Below are 16305 nucleotides of genomic sequence, written 5' to 3'. Positions count from 1 at the left end.
TTGTCTTCTCTGTATTGTTTGTCAGATGTTACTCATCTTCCTCTTCACAATATCCCATTGATTCTCTGTGAGGTTCATTTCAGTTGAGTTGGCTGGCCAATCAAGCACAGTAATATCATGGTCATCAAACCATGTGGAAGTGGTTTAGGCACTGTGGGCAAGTGCTAAAGTCCTGCTGCAAAATTAAATCAGCATCTCCATAAAGCTTGTCAGCAGATGGAAGCATAATAAAGTGCTCCACAATGTCCTGGTAGATGGCTGCTTTGGACTTGATAAAAACACAATTTAGCAACACCAGCAGATGCCACAGCTCCCCAAATCCTCACTGACTTCAGAAACTTCACACTGGACTTAGGATTCTGTGTCTGTCCAGTTTTCCTCCAAACTTCATACCTTGATTTCCAAATTAAAGCTAAATTTACTTTCATCTAAAAAGAGGACTTTGGAGCACTGAGCAACAGCCCAGTTGTTCTTCTCCTTACCTCAGGTGAAATGCTTCTGAAGTTTTTCTGGTTCAGGAGTGGCTTGGTTCTAGGGATGTGATGGCTGTAGCTCTTTTCCTGAAGACGTCTGAGTGTGGTGACTCTTGATGCGCTGACTCTGGCTTCAGTCCACTCCTTGTGAAGCTCTCCCAAGTTCTTGAATCTGCTTTTCCTGACAATCTTCTCAAGGCTGTGGTGATCCCTGTTGATTGTGCACCTTTTCCCACCACACTTTCTCTTTCCAGTCAACTTTCTATGAATGTATATTGATACAGCACTCTGTGAACAGCCAGACCTTTCAGCAATGACCTACTGTGGGTTACCCTCATTGTGGAGGGTGTTGATGATTGTCTTTTGGACAACTGTCAAGTCAGTGGTCTTTCCCATAATTGTGGTTGCATGTTCTAAACTAGCCAAAGAGGTACCCAGTACAAACAAACAAAAAAGACCTTTTCCATGATATTCAATTTTTTTTAGATGCACCTGTGTCATACATGCTACAGGTTGCAAGTTATTGCTAATTAGGCATTCAGCGTGCAATTAATCTGGGGTGCTTTTCCCAAAACAAATATGGTCACTTTGTTCCTTTGTTATCAACAGAGTTCAATAGTTGGTTAACAATGCTTTTGGGAAACGCATCCCAGAACAGTAAAAAGCAAAATATGTTTTCATAATGAGCAATGTTAACAAAAGTCAACTTATACCTCTGGGGTGGCACCATATTCAAGAAGTCTGGACACTAAGTTCTTGTCCCTCTTCTTCGCTGCTGCATGTAAAGCGGTCTGTCCATTATAATCACCTTGGTTCATGTTTCCACCTGCTAAATACCATGCATGAAAAAGCTGACAGTCTTTCACGAGTTCACATCTACGTATATTAATACAATAAGGTTATGCGTATTTGGCGTGCTGTCCGGGTGGAGGGCTCCGAGCTCGGGATGTGGCCCGAACCCAGAGTACTCCCCCCGATTGTGGTAAGAGTAGATGGATCTATAAGTGCTCACAGAGCTCTGTGTCCAAGCACATTAATAGAGAGGCGAAGGGAAGGAAAAGATGTGGTAGAGAAAAAGTGTCCAAGCAATAGGGATAACCGCACCCTGGAGAGGATTGTGAAACAAAACTCATTCAAAAATGTGGGGGAGATTCACAAAGAGTGGACTGCAGCTGGAGTCAGTACTTCAAGAACCACTACACACAGACGTACGCAAGACATGGGTTTCAGCTGTTGCATTCCTGGTGTCAAGCCACTCTTCAACAACAGACAGCGTCAGAAGCGTCTCTCTTCAAAAATGACTGGTCTGCTGCTGAGTGGTCCAAAGTTATGTTCTATGATGAAAGTAAATTGTGCATTTTGTGAAATCAGGGTCCCAGAGTCTGGAGGAAGAGAGGAGAGGCACAAAATGCAGGTTGCTTGAGGTCCAGTGTAAAGTTTCCTCAGTCAGTGATGGTTTGGGGTGCCATGTCATCTGCTGGTGTTGGTCCACTGTGTTTTCTGAGGTTAAAGGTCAACACAGCCGTATACCAGGAAGTTTTAGAGCACTTCAGCCTTCCGGGTGCTGATCAACTTTATGAAGATGAAGATTTTATTCTCCAACAGGACTTGGCACCTGCACACAGTGCCAAAGCTACCAGTACCTGGTTTAAGAAGATTGGTATCCCTGTTCTTAATTTGCCAGTAAACTCGCCTGACCTTAACACCGTAGAAAATCAATTTTTGTTTTGTGAAGAGGAAGATAAGAAATACCATAACCAACAATACAGAAGAGCTAAAGGCCACTATCAGAGCAACCTGGGCTCTCATAACACCTGAGCAGTCCCACAGACTGATCGACTCCATGCCACGCCACATTACTGCAGTAATTCAGGCAAAAGGATTCCTAACTAATTATTGAGTGCTGTGAATGCTCATACTTTTCATGTTCATACTTTTTAGTTGGCCAAGATTTCTAAAAATCCTTTCTTTGTATTGGTCTTAAGTTATATTCAAATTTTATGAGATACTGAATTTGGGATTTTCCTTAGTTGTCAGTTATAATCATCAAAATTAAAAGAAATAAACTTTTGAAACATATCAGTGTGTGTGTAATGAATGAATATAATATAAAAGTTTCACTTTTTGAATGGAATTAGCGAAATAAATAAACTTTTTTATTATATTCTAATTATATGACCAGCACCTATATATATTCAAATACTTAAATTTGCTTAAAATCACTTGTTTTTTATAGCAAGATGAATAGGTGTTCAACCAAAGCAGTTTGTCAATTGGCATGTTGCACCAATAGACAGTATATACTTAAACATATCAATTCTATAATTTCACAAGCTCTCTGCATGACAGTGATGCCATCATAATTCAGCACTTATATCCATCTGAAGAAAACATGAGGTATTTAAAGCATGGATTAGGAATGATTTAACTGGCCACATGAAAGAATAGAAAAATAGTCAAATGCATTCTACATTTATATGCATGATCATTCATACCATGACAAGGGTTAGGGTCGCCATTATTCAAATACATTAGTTAAATTGGACTAGTTATACCTACAAAACCACAAAGCTCCTCATTTAGAATATACACATTACTACTTCTAATAAGTAATAGCAGTGCTTCACTTTCACCTAAATGTAAATTTCTAAGAAATATTAGTTTTTCTCCATTGGCAGTTAAAGCGGGTTTTTAAGGCAATGACAATCCATAATCAAAACAATCTTTATTGGCAATTGGACATGAACAAACCATCTATCCTACCAAAATACACATGCATGCGCAGTTTCTAAGCAAGTCTTTCCACAATTACAGTTAAACACATAACTTGGAGAATCATTTCCACCAGGAACAGATGTTGGTGTACTTTAAAGTGAAAGTAAAAGACCAGAGGGCCTTTCAAAGATCCCACTCATTGGTTACCAGCTGTTGATCCTGTGAAACCTGAGACTTTCTAGGGATGTGTGCAAGGGGTAACATCTTCAAAACGTACACTTAACAAGTTCCTGCTTTAAAAATTGTGCTCAAAACGAGTCTATACACATGACTTACAACGAATTTGCAAATTCTAATAATGTAAGACTCATGTAAAACTAGCCTATATTTATGAAAAGATTCATATGAATCCAGTTCGCAGCAGAAGGATACTCACACAAGACATTTACATCACAAAATGGGGACATCAAGGCTGGATAATAACAAATTCTAACGTTGGAGGACAAAAAAACTAAACTCTAGTCCATGTTATAAAAGTGTGCGAGATTTGAATCTACCCTGAGATCCAAAACCACAAAAACTGCTTTAGGTTTGCCACTGAAACCTTTAGTCACAAAACAGCACTAAATGCAGCATGAAGTTATTAATTACAACATATGATATTGGTTGATATAACAACATACCATTAGTTTAAGAAGAAAAAAAAAAAGATTCCTCAAAATTTAGGCATTTCCATCAAAATTCTATCTTGCATACTTGTCCTAAAAGGACTGTGGTCATACACAGGATGTTTTATTTGATGAATGATGAAATAAAAGTCCATAATAAGTCAGTATAGTATTTACTGTTAAAGTGTAAACTAATGTGATTTTTGACACCAAAGAACACCGCCATGTCTTTCTAAGTCTGTACATCCACAGAAATGGGATAAAGAGCAGTATTGCTATTAATGCTACAACTTTTTTTTTTACATGTTGCCTCAAACTGAGGATGTCAGTCGAAAAAATATCACATTAACATGAATGCAAGTTGTCGCAGATTTCACAGGTGCAAAAGCAAGGCATCAGAGAGAGTTCTCTACAACTACCTACTCACAACCCATCTAAAAATAATAACCTAAATGGGTGCCCTTGTTAAAAAAACAACAACAACAACAATGAATAATTCATTTTGTTAACACACTACAAGGCAGAAGCTCTTTTGAGACTGATACGGAGTCCTGTTGGTTCGTTTTACACTACTGGAAATCAACCAATTAATGCCAAGCAATCAACTCTTTTAAAAACACCAACAAAAAAATCCCTCGTCACAACAGTTTGTTTGGTGCAGGATGAGTCCATTGTTATTTTGAACCATCGGTTCAGTGAAGGTCTTGCAGGCACGCTGGGGGCGAGGACATACTGTCAATGAGATTCACTTGCATGGAACGAGGGCTGAAGGATTGATGCCCTTTGACAGAGATGGTGTCGCCCAGCCTACAAAGGCGCCGCAACTTAACGTCCCAAAACTAATGTGGAGCTCCCATCACATGATGTAAACCTTCTCAGCCTGGGAAAAGTTGAAAACCTCTTTGGTCCTGGGGCAAACCACCTTGTCATCTTGACGAATAGACAAGAGAGACTGAAAAGCAGAGGCAAGGGAGCGTTAATCACTATATTTAAAACAATTCCAAATGGCATACTCTGGTAGTATATATATACCGAAGAGCAGAACACAAAACTAGCTTCAAAACTCACATTGTATCCATAAACATAGCCATTAGGCAGCATCATGGGTGGGTTGTTCTCGTTCATGACCTCGCCAGAGATTTTGCACACCAGCCTTGAGTTTGCACAGTGGGCCATGGGAAGATGTTGAGCCAATTTGTTCAGCGACTTACTGCAGACAGGACAGTCTGGGTTTTTGGAAGTGCCATCTTCTTTATAACACTGCCTGTAAACTTGGAATTAAGGTCAACGATAATTCACCAACTTGATTTAGGGGCCTTTTACAGCCAATTAAAATAATGACCCCTACTTCTATTGCCACTGTATGTTGAAAACACCCAATATTACTCAAAATCCTGAATTTAATGAATGATCTGCTGGATGTGCAAACTGAAAAGCCTTCGGATGGTGAACGTTTTTCTGCAGAGAGGATACGGGGTTTTGATGGCAGACAGCCCTGCCTGCAGGGTAATGGTGAACACCGAGTTGTTCCCCAGCTGGTGTAATCTGTAGTTGTCATATCTGAACTGCTGGATCAGCATTTTCCAGCGAGCTGGATCCAAAAGATCCTGCGCGGAAAGATAAGAAATGTTACGCACCACTAAACTTGTACCTGCTATGACAGGATATTCAAAAACAATTAATGATCAATATCAAAACAATTCCCTGGAGTGGCAGGTACGTTTCAGATAATATCGAAACAGAAATGTAATTTACCTTATACGGTGAAATGTGTGTATCTGAGGGAAATGCCAGCATGCCCATCACTTGCCGTACTTCGTCCAACTGCCCTCCTTCTGCTTGGCTGAAGTGTTTGCGTGCATGTCTACAAGACATTCATTTTGATTTAATAACACCAACTATGATTTGTTTACCAATAAATTCAAGTAATCTAGAGAAACTTGGAATTGCAGTCACGTCATTTCAAGCAATGAAGAAAAAAACTAAACCATCTCATACCTTACTGCGTCCATCCGTTTGTTTTGTCGAATGAGTTCAATAAATTCCTGGATCCTTAAACTAAACTCCAAACAGCTCTGGAAGCAGGGAAATATTTCAACAAGCTGAATAAACTTTACCGTTTTCAGGCAACATGACAAAATGTAATGTAAGCCAATGAAAACATGGACTAAAAGGAATATAATCACAAACTAGGGCTGCACGATTAATCAAATGCAATTAATTGCTATTGTAATGCACATTTAGTCAGTAAAGCCAGTATTGTGATTAGCAGTAATTCTCCGTCACCTGCTTTCAGATGGATCAGCATTTACCACACAGAGCCGTAGTTCTCTGACAAGCTATGCAAAATCGCGTTCAAATTCGCAGACGATATAACCGTAGGATTATGAAATCGACAAGATAGTTTGCGATAATGACAGCTGTTTGCGTATCTTCTCAGTGAACTATGGTTCTGTGTAGTAAATGCTACTCCATCTGAAAATACCACATTTAAGAACATGTTTTTACTCCAAATTCACTTCATAACGTCAGTCGAGTGTTACAAATAAATCCTTCTGTGAGATGATGTGGCTTCTTAAACAGAATAATTAACGCTCTCCAAAGTGGATACATCTGAAAACGTCGTTTTCGCATTGTAGTGTGGACTGTGAAAACAGAGGCTTTTGAAAACAATGTCGCAAGTTTAGTCATGTGATGCATAATATACCAATAGATATCCGTGTTTATACTGGTATTGTGCACGTTATGTGCTATGCACTTTCACACTATTGCTATAGATGCGTTACTTTGTACACTATTCATATCACAGTCCTGCAAAGGTGAAAGCAAATTTACTCGCGATCACTATTAACGGCAAAACATGAGGGCAGTTGCGTTAAAGATCAAGACATAAAATCATGAGTGTGCATGACCTGGTCAGTGAATGGTGAGTTCTTTTCGTAAATAAAATTTCTTGTCAGAAAAACTGCATGAAAACGTCTCATGTCTGTTCCATGTGTATAAGCTACAGTGAGCTTTATTTGAGGCTTTGTGCATGCACCGAACGCAAATGTTAAGATTTCTGATGTTTCTGTGTGGATGAGAACCTTTTGGAAAATGCTTGAAAACGCTAGTGGATGGAGAGCGTTTTAAAATGAAAACGCAATTTCCAAATGTATCCAGATTCATGTAGACGACGTTGAATCAATTAAAGCGGTTAAATCTTCTGTATATTCGGCTGCAGCGATAGCCATTTCCTGTGAGTAATGCGAGAGCATCCTTTAGCCTTTGGATGGACCTTAACTACTGATCAAAAAACTTTACATCACTGAAAGATACGCATGACAATCGCAGATTCTGCCTAATCGTGATTTATTGCCTTTGCGATTTAATTTAGATTAATTGTGCAGCCCTACCACAAACTTATTGCGACTCCATAATGACAGTTAAAACACAAGTACATATTTGAAACCCTGCCACTTACTTTCATTTTCCGTAAGCGAGACTTGTTATCGTGGCACCAAGCCAGACAGGTAGCCGTTTCCTGGCGTTCGAGAGATTCTTCAACTTCTTTTGCAGTAAGAAACATTTCAATGTTGACCAAATCCTACAAAAACAAAACATAACGAGAAACAGTGCAAGCATCTTACCCACTGCACAGGAAAAGTGGAGACGAACCTCAATCCCGCTTTGTCTGGCTAGCTTGACTGCAGTGTTGTAATAGCCACAGCGTAGTAAGTGCTCCACCATCATGCGGTCCATCCGCTTCTTCTTCCAAACGTTGACGCTGGCTGGCTGGTCACTGCTGTGTTCCTTCAGGTGCTCTATGCGCCGCTTACATAACTTGGCGCTCTCATCTTCTGCTTGGATAGACTCAGCTGCCTATGAGATACCAAACCATTTCACTCTTTAGTGCAAATGGTACAAATGTAGCAGATCTGAATGTATTCTACATGATGCCTCAGCATACCTTTCTCTTGAGGGCGCTGAGCTTCTCAACCACCCCATCCAGGAGAGAGACTACAGTATCCACCACTGGAAAGCTACTGAGCGTTTTCTCCAGCTCCGCCACCACCATCGTCACGTGACTGGTCTCCCGGTCTATATTCTTTTGAGCAGCTCGGAAGCGCTTGTTCAAGGTTTCATAAGGAACCTGTGAGTAAATACCAAAATGAAGAAAGTAGTTGAAGAGACACTATTTCAATCTCATTCTAACACTCAATCCGTTTACGGTTACGCCATTGTATTCTATTGCATTCTATTCAATAGTAAATTGATTATAATGTAAGTGTAGTACTTCTTACAATTACTATTATTTTTGTGTCTATATACTCTGTTTGACATATTGTCCTTATTCATGTCTTCTGACAAAGCCATTTAAATGTTCAGTGGACCTTCAGTAACCAATAAGCAAATATTCTTAAAAAAACAACAACTCAATTTTGACAAATTCCCCAATTTTTATCTTCCAAATGGCATCAGTAAATAACGTATGACATTTGTAAAGTAAGTAGTTAGTTACAGATCTCTAATAATGGCACACTGTGCTCTTTCAGCTGTCCATTTAAGATAAAAGGTCATAGTTGGACATGGTCATTAGGCCCGGAGGAGCGTCTGTGGAAGAGGTGCATAAACCTTCAATCTTCTCTCTCAGCATCCAGCAGTTTATTTTGACCAGGCCATCTGTCACCTTGCAACCAGGGCAGATAGGTAGTATCAACATTTGCAAAGCTCTATTCATGTCCAGATGTTTTGGAGTAGATAAACACCCTACATCAGTCAATGCTATTATTGCAGCTTCAACCTGTGTGGGATTACAAATTGCAACCTAATTTGGCAGAGATGTGAAATGTCCTCAATGTGAGCCAGAACATATGCAAATGACTGAAAAAAAACACTGATGCATAAACAATTAGACAACTAAGCCAAACAAAATAATACTGTATCAGAATTTTAATACCAACTATAAGATATTGATTTCTTTCATTATTAAGCAATAGAGGATAAACTATCATTCACCCATGCCTATTCACATAACTTAAACTTATATATATATATATAAATTATATATAGCTTTAAAGTTGTATTCTGTTTGCTTGTATGAATAAATGTAAGTTTTAATGATTTATGACCCTTTAAAACATTTCAAAACCTAGTGCCTTACATAATTTTTTTTTTCCATAAAAGATTTTGCATAAAAGGATATAGTGACTAGTTTATATGGTTAGATCATGATGCAATGATCAAGAAGGAACTGGAAATCATTCCCAATGCTGCAAGACAAGCTCGGATGCAACATGCCCTTGACACAGCAGTGAAGCCCATATATTATTGACATTCAGTGTGCGTGCACATAAACAGGCGTCATTTCACAGGAGATGCATGAGCTAATCAGGTTACAAAGCATTCAGATCATCATCACACAGCAAAACCAATCGATTCACGTGAGAATTCATCCAGATAGACGCTATCAATCGGGAAAAATCCGTGACGCAGAGAACAAAGGTGCTGTGTGCCAACCATTAAATAATAAGCCCCTCATCTGAGCTAGAAACAGTTGCCACTGATCAACACATAATGATGCAACATGATCCTAATATGATGCATAATTCGCATACATACCTAGCTGTGGTCACCACCACTGAGAATGGTTATTACTCCAGCATTGATCTAGACACCCGTCTGGATCCTAGCTTCAGAAAATAATTCGAAATCAAGCGTCTATACGCGACTGACCAGTACTCGATTATAATGTAGCTATAAATCCGACACGATTCTTGTCACTATCCGCCTCGTGAATGATTATCGTCGATCTCTGGTTACACTAGTGGACAAACCTGTGGTGGGATCACACAGCGCCTAATAAACCTGTGGTGGGATCAAATAAAACCAGACTGTCGGAACGCGAGGGTGACATGCATCAGACTGATATTATTCGACTAATTGCTCTTGTTTACAAATCCGTCGATATATGAGCTACAGATGATGTCTCTGATCGACAGTTTGCGAGCACCTCGGTAAAAACTGCTTAACTGGACTTGTTTTGCTAAGTTATCTAGCCCTATAGCTAACCAGTTAACTGTCTAAATGCAGTCCCATACTTTTCATCTGATCGATCGTTGCCGTCAGATGATCTGTTATGACGGTTATATTAAACAGACTGAATCTGTTCAACTGCATGTTTGGAGTATGGTGAGGAAAGGCTTGACAGACCTTTAAAGTTGGGTATTCTTGCACCTTTAGGGCCATAGAGAGTTGAGCTGCTGTCTCGTGCACCGCCATCTTGCTTTGGGGAAGCCGTGGAGCGTTTGTGTGTGTTGTTCTCGGTTCGGTCTTCAGGCGGCAGTGAGGCTGGGCTGCTCATTACTGCCCCCTAGTGCGACGGACGGTACGGTCCTCAACCCTCACAGAGCTAGACGGTCTGTTTCTGCTTGAATATTGACGATATAGTCAAAAGGTTTTGTTTTGAACAGTAAGATTTAATGTTGTAAAGAGTAGGCAAGCTTTGTGGCATACTATTACGTCATTTTGTTGCGTTTTTAATGGACTGCTTTGTATCACAGTTACACTCTAAACTGGCCTGTCAGTAATCTTGTCACAGTTAACATCCTTCACATTTCATTTCATTTATATTCCTACCATATCAGAGAGAAAATAAGCATCTTGTTGATCTATGAGCTGTGGGTCTTAATGCAGAGAACTCTGCTAATATTTTATGCGTAATGATTCATTTAACTTAACGAACAAATGGATGTTTTAAAAGTTTACATTGTAGTAGCAGATGAGATATAACATGGATAATATTAAATTATTATTATTATTATTATTATTATTACCTCATTAACTCAAACTCCTTTATCTAAACCTCTCTACTTAACTGCTAGTCACTCGCATTAACCATGTTTGTAGTTGTTTTATGCTTTTTTATAGTTCTCAACAGAATCATTCTTCAAAGCACAGTGGATTGTGGGTAATATTAGCCATTAGCATGTGCTCGGATTCACACTTCAAAAATCTACCTGAAATAGTAGAACATCAGACTTTTGGCATACTCTTTTTAACATGTTTTGTTACACACTAACGTTAGATAAGTACATCATTATTCTGTTTCCAGATGACAAGGTAAATAGAATCCCCAAAATAGCTTTAAAAGTTTAAGGATTTCTTTTATCGTTAGGGAGGCATTTGCAGAAATCCGGTCATGCATTTAATATATGATCCCTGATCTTGCTATTGAATCTGTCTGTAACTTTATTATCATTAAGGATTGAGAATTAATTTATACAAATCGGATTGGACTTTAATTGCATTAATGAAAGCCTAAACTGCAGCTCATTAACACATTACCTGTATGGTATTCCTAAATAGTTACACGCTACATTTATTTGAATAAATTCATAAAAACATCGTTTTCAGAAATACTGTTTGGTTGTGCAATAAAATAAAAATACCCGTGTTTTTCTTGCAATCTGAAGTGGAACTTAGTTAACCAATAACGTTTGTGGACTTTTAATTCAACATCAGGTAAAAATGATACAAAATACGAAAGTGTGTGAATAAGTCTATTTGTCATATATCATTCTATAAGTTCAGTGGTGTGACTTTTTTTATTATTATTCAAATATTCTGTATTAATGAGGTCATTATAATGTCATGAATAATAATAATAGAATAGTTTGAGAATCCAGCACGTCACATCAGTTGGGCCTTATGAAATCCGTTTTATTTTTTCCAAATTCCGTTTTTTTCTGTTTTCATTTTTCTGGATTACATTTTTTTTTTCTGTTTTCATTTTTCTCAACTCCCTTTTAATGGTTAAATTCATTTTTATTAATCAAGACGCATGTCTAAGTAATTAAAGTCACAACACATTCATTTTCACAACAATTTATTAAAAGTTTAACAAAAATTACATGTTTAGGGCCCTATGAAATGTTTTATTTTTTCTTCACCATGTGTTTTACTGTTACCTAATTCTGTTTAGCATGTCTAATTATTTAAATGCATGAAAACAACTTAATTTATTCATTAATTTTCTTAAAATAGCCTTATGATTTTTTTTTTCTCCCCATTTCCCATTTTTCTGGTTATCAAATTAAGGCATAAAAGTAAAACATTTATTATTTTTTTCTTTCAATTATTAAAAATTAAGCAAACTTTTATTTTTTGGCAAACAAAGGGGATTTACTATTAAAAATAAAACATGGAAGAAATGTTGTGTGATTATAAAAAAATAATGTTTGTTTCATTTTAGTAGTAAGTAGGCTATGAACATTCTGCTGAACAATAGTAATACATTTCTGGCAAATACTTGTCTTTAAATTAAACCAGACTTGTGACAGGTTGCCGTGAATACCTTTACAGTTCGGTGTATGTGATGTGACGCTAGTTTTAATCCAATCAAACGGTCAAATGCTCATGAAGTGACTCTCAGCGCAGTTCTGGAGATGTTGTTCATGTGTTCACATCCGCATTTACTGAGATGACAGATGCTGAAATCCGCGTTTTCTGCATCCCGGAAATCATAGGGCTCTAAATCAGGACATGTCAGTGCCCACAAAGTATTTAATGCCACCTAACCTAGTAGGTGTCTAGTGTGCAGTGTAGGTGTGCAGTTTACTCAGATCATGTTTTTATTGTGTGTTTGAGCAGAAGTGCTTTCATAGGATCCTGTAGAATGTTGTCTGTTGTTGAGAAGATGTTTGACTGGAATCACAGCACGAGCTGATAATGAGAATAATCTTGATCCAATCACTGCCTGTTCTCTGCCATTCACCATCTAGATATTCCTTAGATACAATCTGTTAATGGACTTTGATCTAATGATGTACTGTTAGGTCTCAGCGGGGGTTTTAATGACATTTCCTTGCTTCTGCACACCCCGCTTGCAGCCAAGTTTAATAGGATCCGTTCAGTCACTGAATTTATTTAGGGAAATGTTATCCGTGCACCCTCTTCCCTTCATGATAGGCAATGTGAGGGAGTTTACCCATTCGCCACACTGCAGTGTGTGTGTGTGTGTGTGTGTGCTGGCAGGGAGGCGGCAGCAGAAGTGTGTGTGTGTGAGGCAGCGTAATCTTTCCCAGAGGCATCTTTCTTATGCTCTTTGCCTCTCCCCACTCCTGTTCCTCTCTTTCATTGTCTTTTTCAATGGGTTTTTGAAGTTTTCACTGGTGTCATTTATTCCTCATTCATCATAGATTGTGTTCCCTGACAGGCTCTTTTCCCCGCTGTCCTCTTACCACGGCTCAGAATTGATTCGACTGTGGTGGATGTGCGGTCTGGTGTTGAGATCGTTTTCACCTTGTTATGTCCTTGCGCTGTTTTACAAGGTGGAAATATGCCCGGTTGGCTTTAGTCAAAATATTCCTACTAGGATTTTGCAGTGTTAAAATTTGACCAGCTGTTTATGAACATGAGTTTCAGGAATATTTTGATTTTCTGAATCACATGAAAGAATGCTTTAGAGAACAAGTTGTACCGCAAGTTTGTGTGGTGTGACGATTATTGTTATTATTGTTACAGATTTGAGGGTGTTTTTAACCCATTAGATGGCATTTTCTGTCATCTGGAATGTTATATTAAGTAATAACACTAGTTACTTTAAGTTTAATAATAATTAGGGGATAGCTAGACTTTTTTTTCTGAACAAATCATGGATTTTTTCTGTTAATCTTCCTTTTGGATCAATGCATGAGCGTCCGTTTTATGCCACTGGCGTGATTAGCCAGCTTATTCAATGTGGCCGAAGCCCTCGGATCACATACGTGACGCATACTGTGTGCATTACTTGCCAAAACCAGCGCTCCCCTGAGGTCCTGACCAGCGCTAATGAATTCACAAAGAACGGGGCTCTTTTGCTTGAGTGCCAGTGCGTCTGACTTCTCCACTGGAGCTCCACTGTAGTAGCGGTAATGAAGTATACAGTACGTCATACAACATACAGAATATAGCCTTCAGCCTTTGGATATAATAAAAGTTAACTGACAAATGCTTTGTGAAAACTCAGCAATTCATTAAATACACGATAAAAGGCTTTAAACAGTAGATTTTGTTTATGTTAGGGTTGAGAATGCTTAGACACCTCACAACTTTATTCTTAAACAATTCTTAATCTATATATTTTTTCTTATTAATTAAAGGGTTATTCCACCCCGAAATGAGAATGTTGTCATTAATCACTTACCTCCATGTCGTTCCTAACCCGTAAAAGTTTTGTTCGTCTTCGGAACACAAAAGTCCATCTGCCATCCGTGGTTCAACCATTATGAAGCTACAAGAATACTTTTTGTACACAAAGAAAATGTTAAAGACGAAGTGTTAAATAAAGTCGTTATTTTTGTTTTCTTCATTTACAAAAAGTATTCTCGTCGCTTCATAACGTTACGGTTGTATCACTGATGGCAGATGGACTATTCTGACGATGTCTTTCATACTTTCCTGGACCTTTACAGTGTAGTTTATGGGACAGTCACAAGCCTCCCGGTTTTCATCCAAAATATCAATACAAATACAAATGAAGCTTTATGGGTTTGGAACGTCATTTTGAGGTAGAGTATCACTTTAATGAGTTTGCAGACTTTGAGTCCATTTTAAAATAATTACAAAATAATAATAAACTGAAGCAATTGTAGGTTAAGGGAATAGTTCATCAAAAAAAAAAAAAAAATCTGAAGATTTTGGATAACCAAATAATTGGTGTTAGCCATTCTTTTCTAAAATTGGACAGGTTTGGAACAACTTGAGAGTGAGTGAATTATGGATATTTATATGGATATATTTTAAAATCTACTATTTATTTCTTTATTTATGGGTGAACTATATAGCTTCAGTCTCAGAACATACAAGACAATATAAAGTTATTGATCGGGTTGATTGGCAGCAACTGTAATTGCCTCAGAAAATAATTATGACTTATTTCTCAGTTTCATACAATCAAAAACAAACCTTTTCATGAAATAATCCATTTGTCCAGTCCAAATTTCTCTAGGATAAATGTTTAAATAAAACTGTTTGGAACTATATCCGCTATGTGGTTGTATATACTGTGAAAACCAGTAGAGATTGATTTGTACAGTTTATACTGCTGTTGTGTGTGCTGTAATTAATAAATAATTAAACTACTCTACAAAAGCAGATGGCTGCTTCCAGTGTAAACAGCTTTGTTGATTTGAATGGGAGTGGTGTAGTATTGAGGAGCTGTGCCACACATTTCCAGAGTAATGATGATGTAATGGTTGGAGACAGTTGCCGAGCAGCTCCACGTTGCATTCAGCAGATGAGTGGTCGCAGCATCACATCTGCACATTTATTTACAACAGCCTCCAACACCACACATTTAGTCATATTTATAATGTGTTACTGTTTTGGGGTTGACTAAAGTGTTATAATCAATTTTGTTTTTGCACTGATGCTAAAATAATCATTCAGTATTATTATGAATATCTAGAATATGAATATTTTTAACATAGTTATTGCTACATTGTGCTACTGGCTCATTTTGGGATTGAATTTCCAGTAAATAACTATCATGATAGAGTCAATGCGCCCACTCCTATCAAGCATGTTGCTTGTAAGATGAGACTATTGTGCAATAATTGCTTACTGTCCTTGTCTGTTATTTATTGCTATATATATCTAATTTCATTTCTGCTATTAAGCCTCCAAAATGTCTAGACGTTCATATCAAGGTCATTGTTGTAAAGGAATTTTTTTTCACGTACTGAGGTTTGTGGTAATCAGCAGCATGTAAATGGTATAAGCTGTATCAATGTCATAACACCATTTGACAAATTGTATGTCAGCACATTTGCAGAAGATTGGATCATGATTTATGTGGCAATGGATGCTTTTGATTCGTGCATTTATCGGATGAATCAGTCGAATTTGCCTGTTCTACCACTGAAGGCAAATGACTCTTTAAGGAAACAGGCCAAAATGACCTTTGGAAATATGAGAAAAGAGGTTTCAGATTGAATTGATTTTGAATCTACTTTTAAAATGTTTTGTCTGCTGTTTTGAACAAAGCGAGGCCCGTGTGAGCGGCCCCTAACCCTGTTCGTGCTTAATTTGTACCTTCTTATTTTTGGAGACGTCTCTGAGCATCCCATGAGGCTGTAGGATTCAGTAATTGGTTTTCTGAGAGCTAAATAACCCAGAAGCATCACCGTCGGAGGCGTTTAATTAACTCTCCCTCAGCACGAGCGTTCATCTACAGTAAAAAAAAAAATCTTTGAATGTTACTCAATAGTTTTAATCGTTTTATTTGCACTTTTCTTTCCTTTGTAAAAGACTGACATCAAATTTGAGAAATAGATAAATTACACAGCCAGATTTCCTTCCCCTGATCTAGTTTTGCTTTCATAATTTTCCATGATCTTTTTTCTTTCTTGCCCCCTCTCAGGAGACAAAAGATCAATTTTGTGAGAGCACAGGCTCCACCCCATTCCTCTTCAGTCTTTCTTGTAGCC

The 16305-nt window shown here is 37.9% G+C and overlaps 1 protein-coding gene across 3 annotated transcripts in view; it reads right to left on the bottom strand.

Moving 5' to 3' along the window:
• Positions 1 to 3183: 3183 nt before the first annotated feature.
• The window catches only part of LOC128027801 (E3 ubiquitin-protein transferase MAEA), a 13516-nt gene continuing 394 nt past the window's right edge, over positions 3184 to 16305 (bottom strand). Inside the window, exons 1-9 of one of the 3 annotated variants that reach the window (XM_052615691.1) lie at positions 10049 to 10212; positions 7806 to 7988; positions 7514 to 7717; positions 7320 to 7442; positions 5855 to 5931; positions 5612 to 5720; positions 5330 to 5463; positions 4925 to 5120; positions 3184 to 4808 (exon numbers count right to left, since the gene is read on the bottom strand). In XM_052615691.1, the coding sequence (XP_052471651.1) occupies positions 4713 to 4808; positions 4925 to 5120; positions 5330 to 5463; positions 5612 to 5720; positions 5855 to 5931; positions 7320 to 7442; positions 7514 to 7717; positions 7806 to 7988; positions 10049 to 10117 (1191 nt within the window). In that variant the 5' untranslated portion in view covers positions 10118 to 10212 and the 3' untranslated portion in view covers positions 3184 to 4712. Of the gene's footprint in view, positions 4809 to 4924; positions 5121 to 5329; positions 5464 to 5611; positions 5721 to 5854; positions 5932 to 7319; positions 7443 to 7513; positions 7718 to 7805; positions 7989 to 9457; positions 9822 to 10048; positions 10213 to 16305 lie in introns of those variants that run through there. The other 2 variants (XM_052615692.1, XM_052615693.1) reach the window with 2 other exon arrangements.

The sequence above is a fragment of the Carassius gibelio genome, chromosome A14 (genome assembly GCF_023724105.1).
Source record: "Carassius gibelio isolate Cgi1373 ecotype wild population from Czech Republic chromosome A14, carGib1.2-hapl.c, whole genome shotgun sequence".
Lineage (NCBI taxonomy): Eukaryota > Metazoa > Chordata > Actinopteri > Cypriniformes > Cyprinidae > Carassius > Carassius gibelio.
This window is presented reverse-complemented; position numbering and strand designations above follow the sequence as displayed.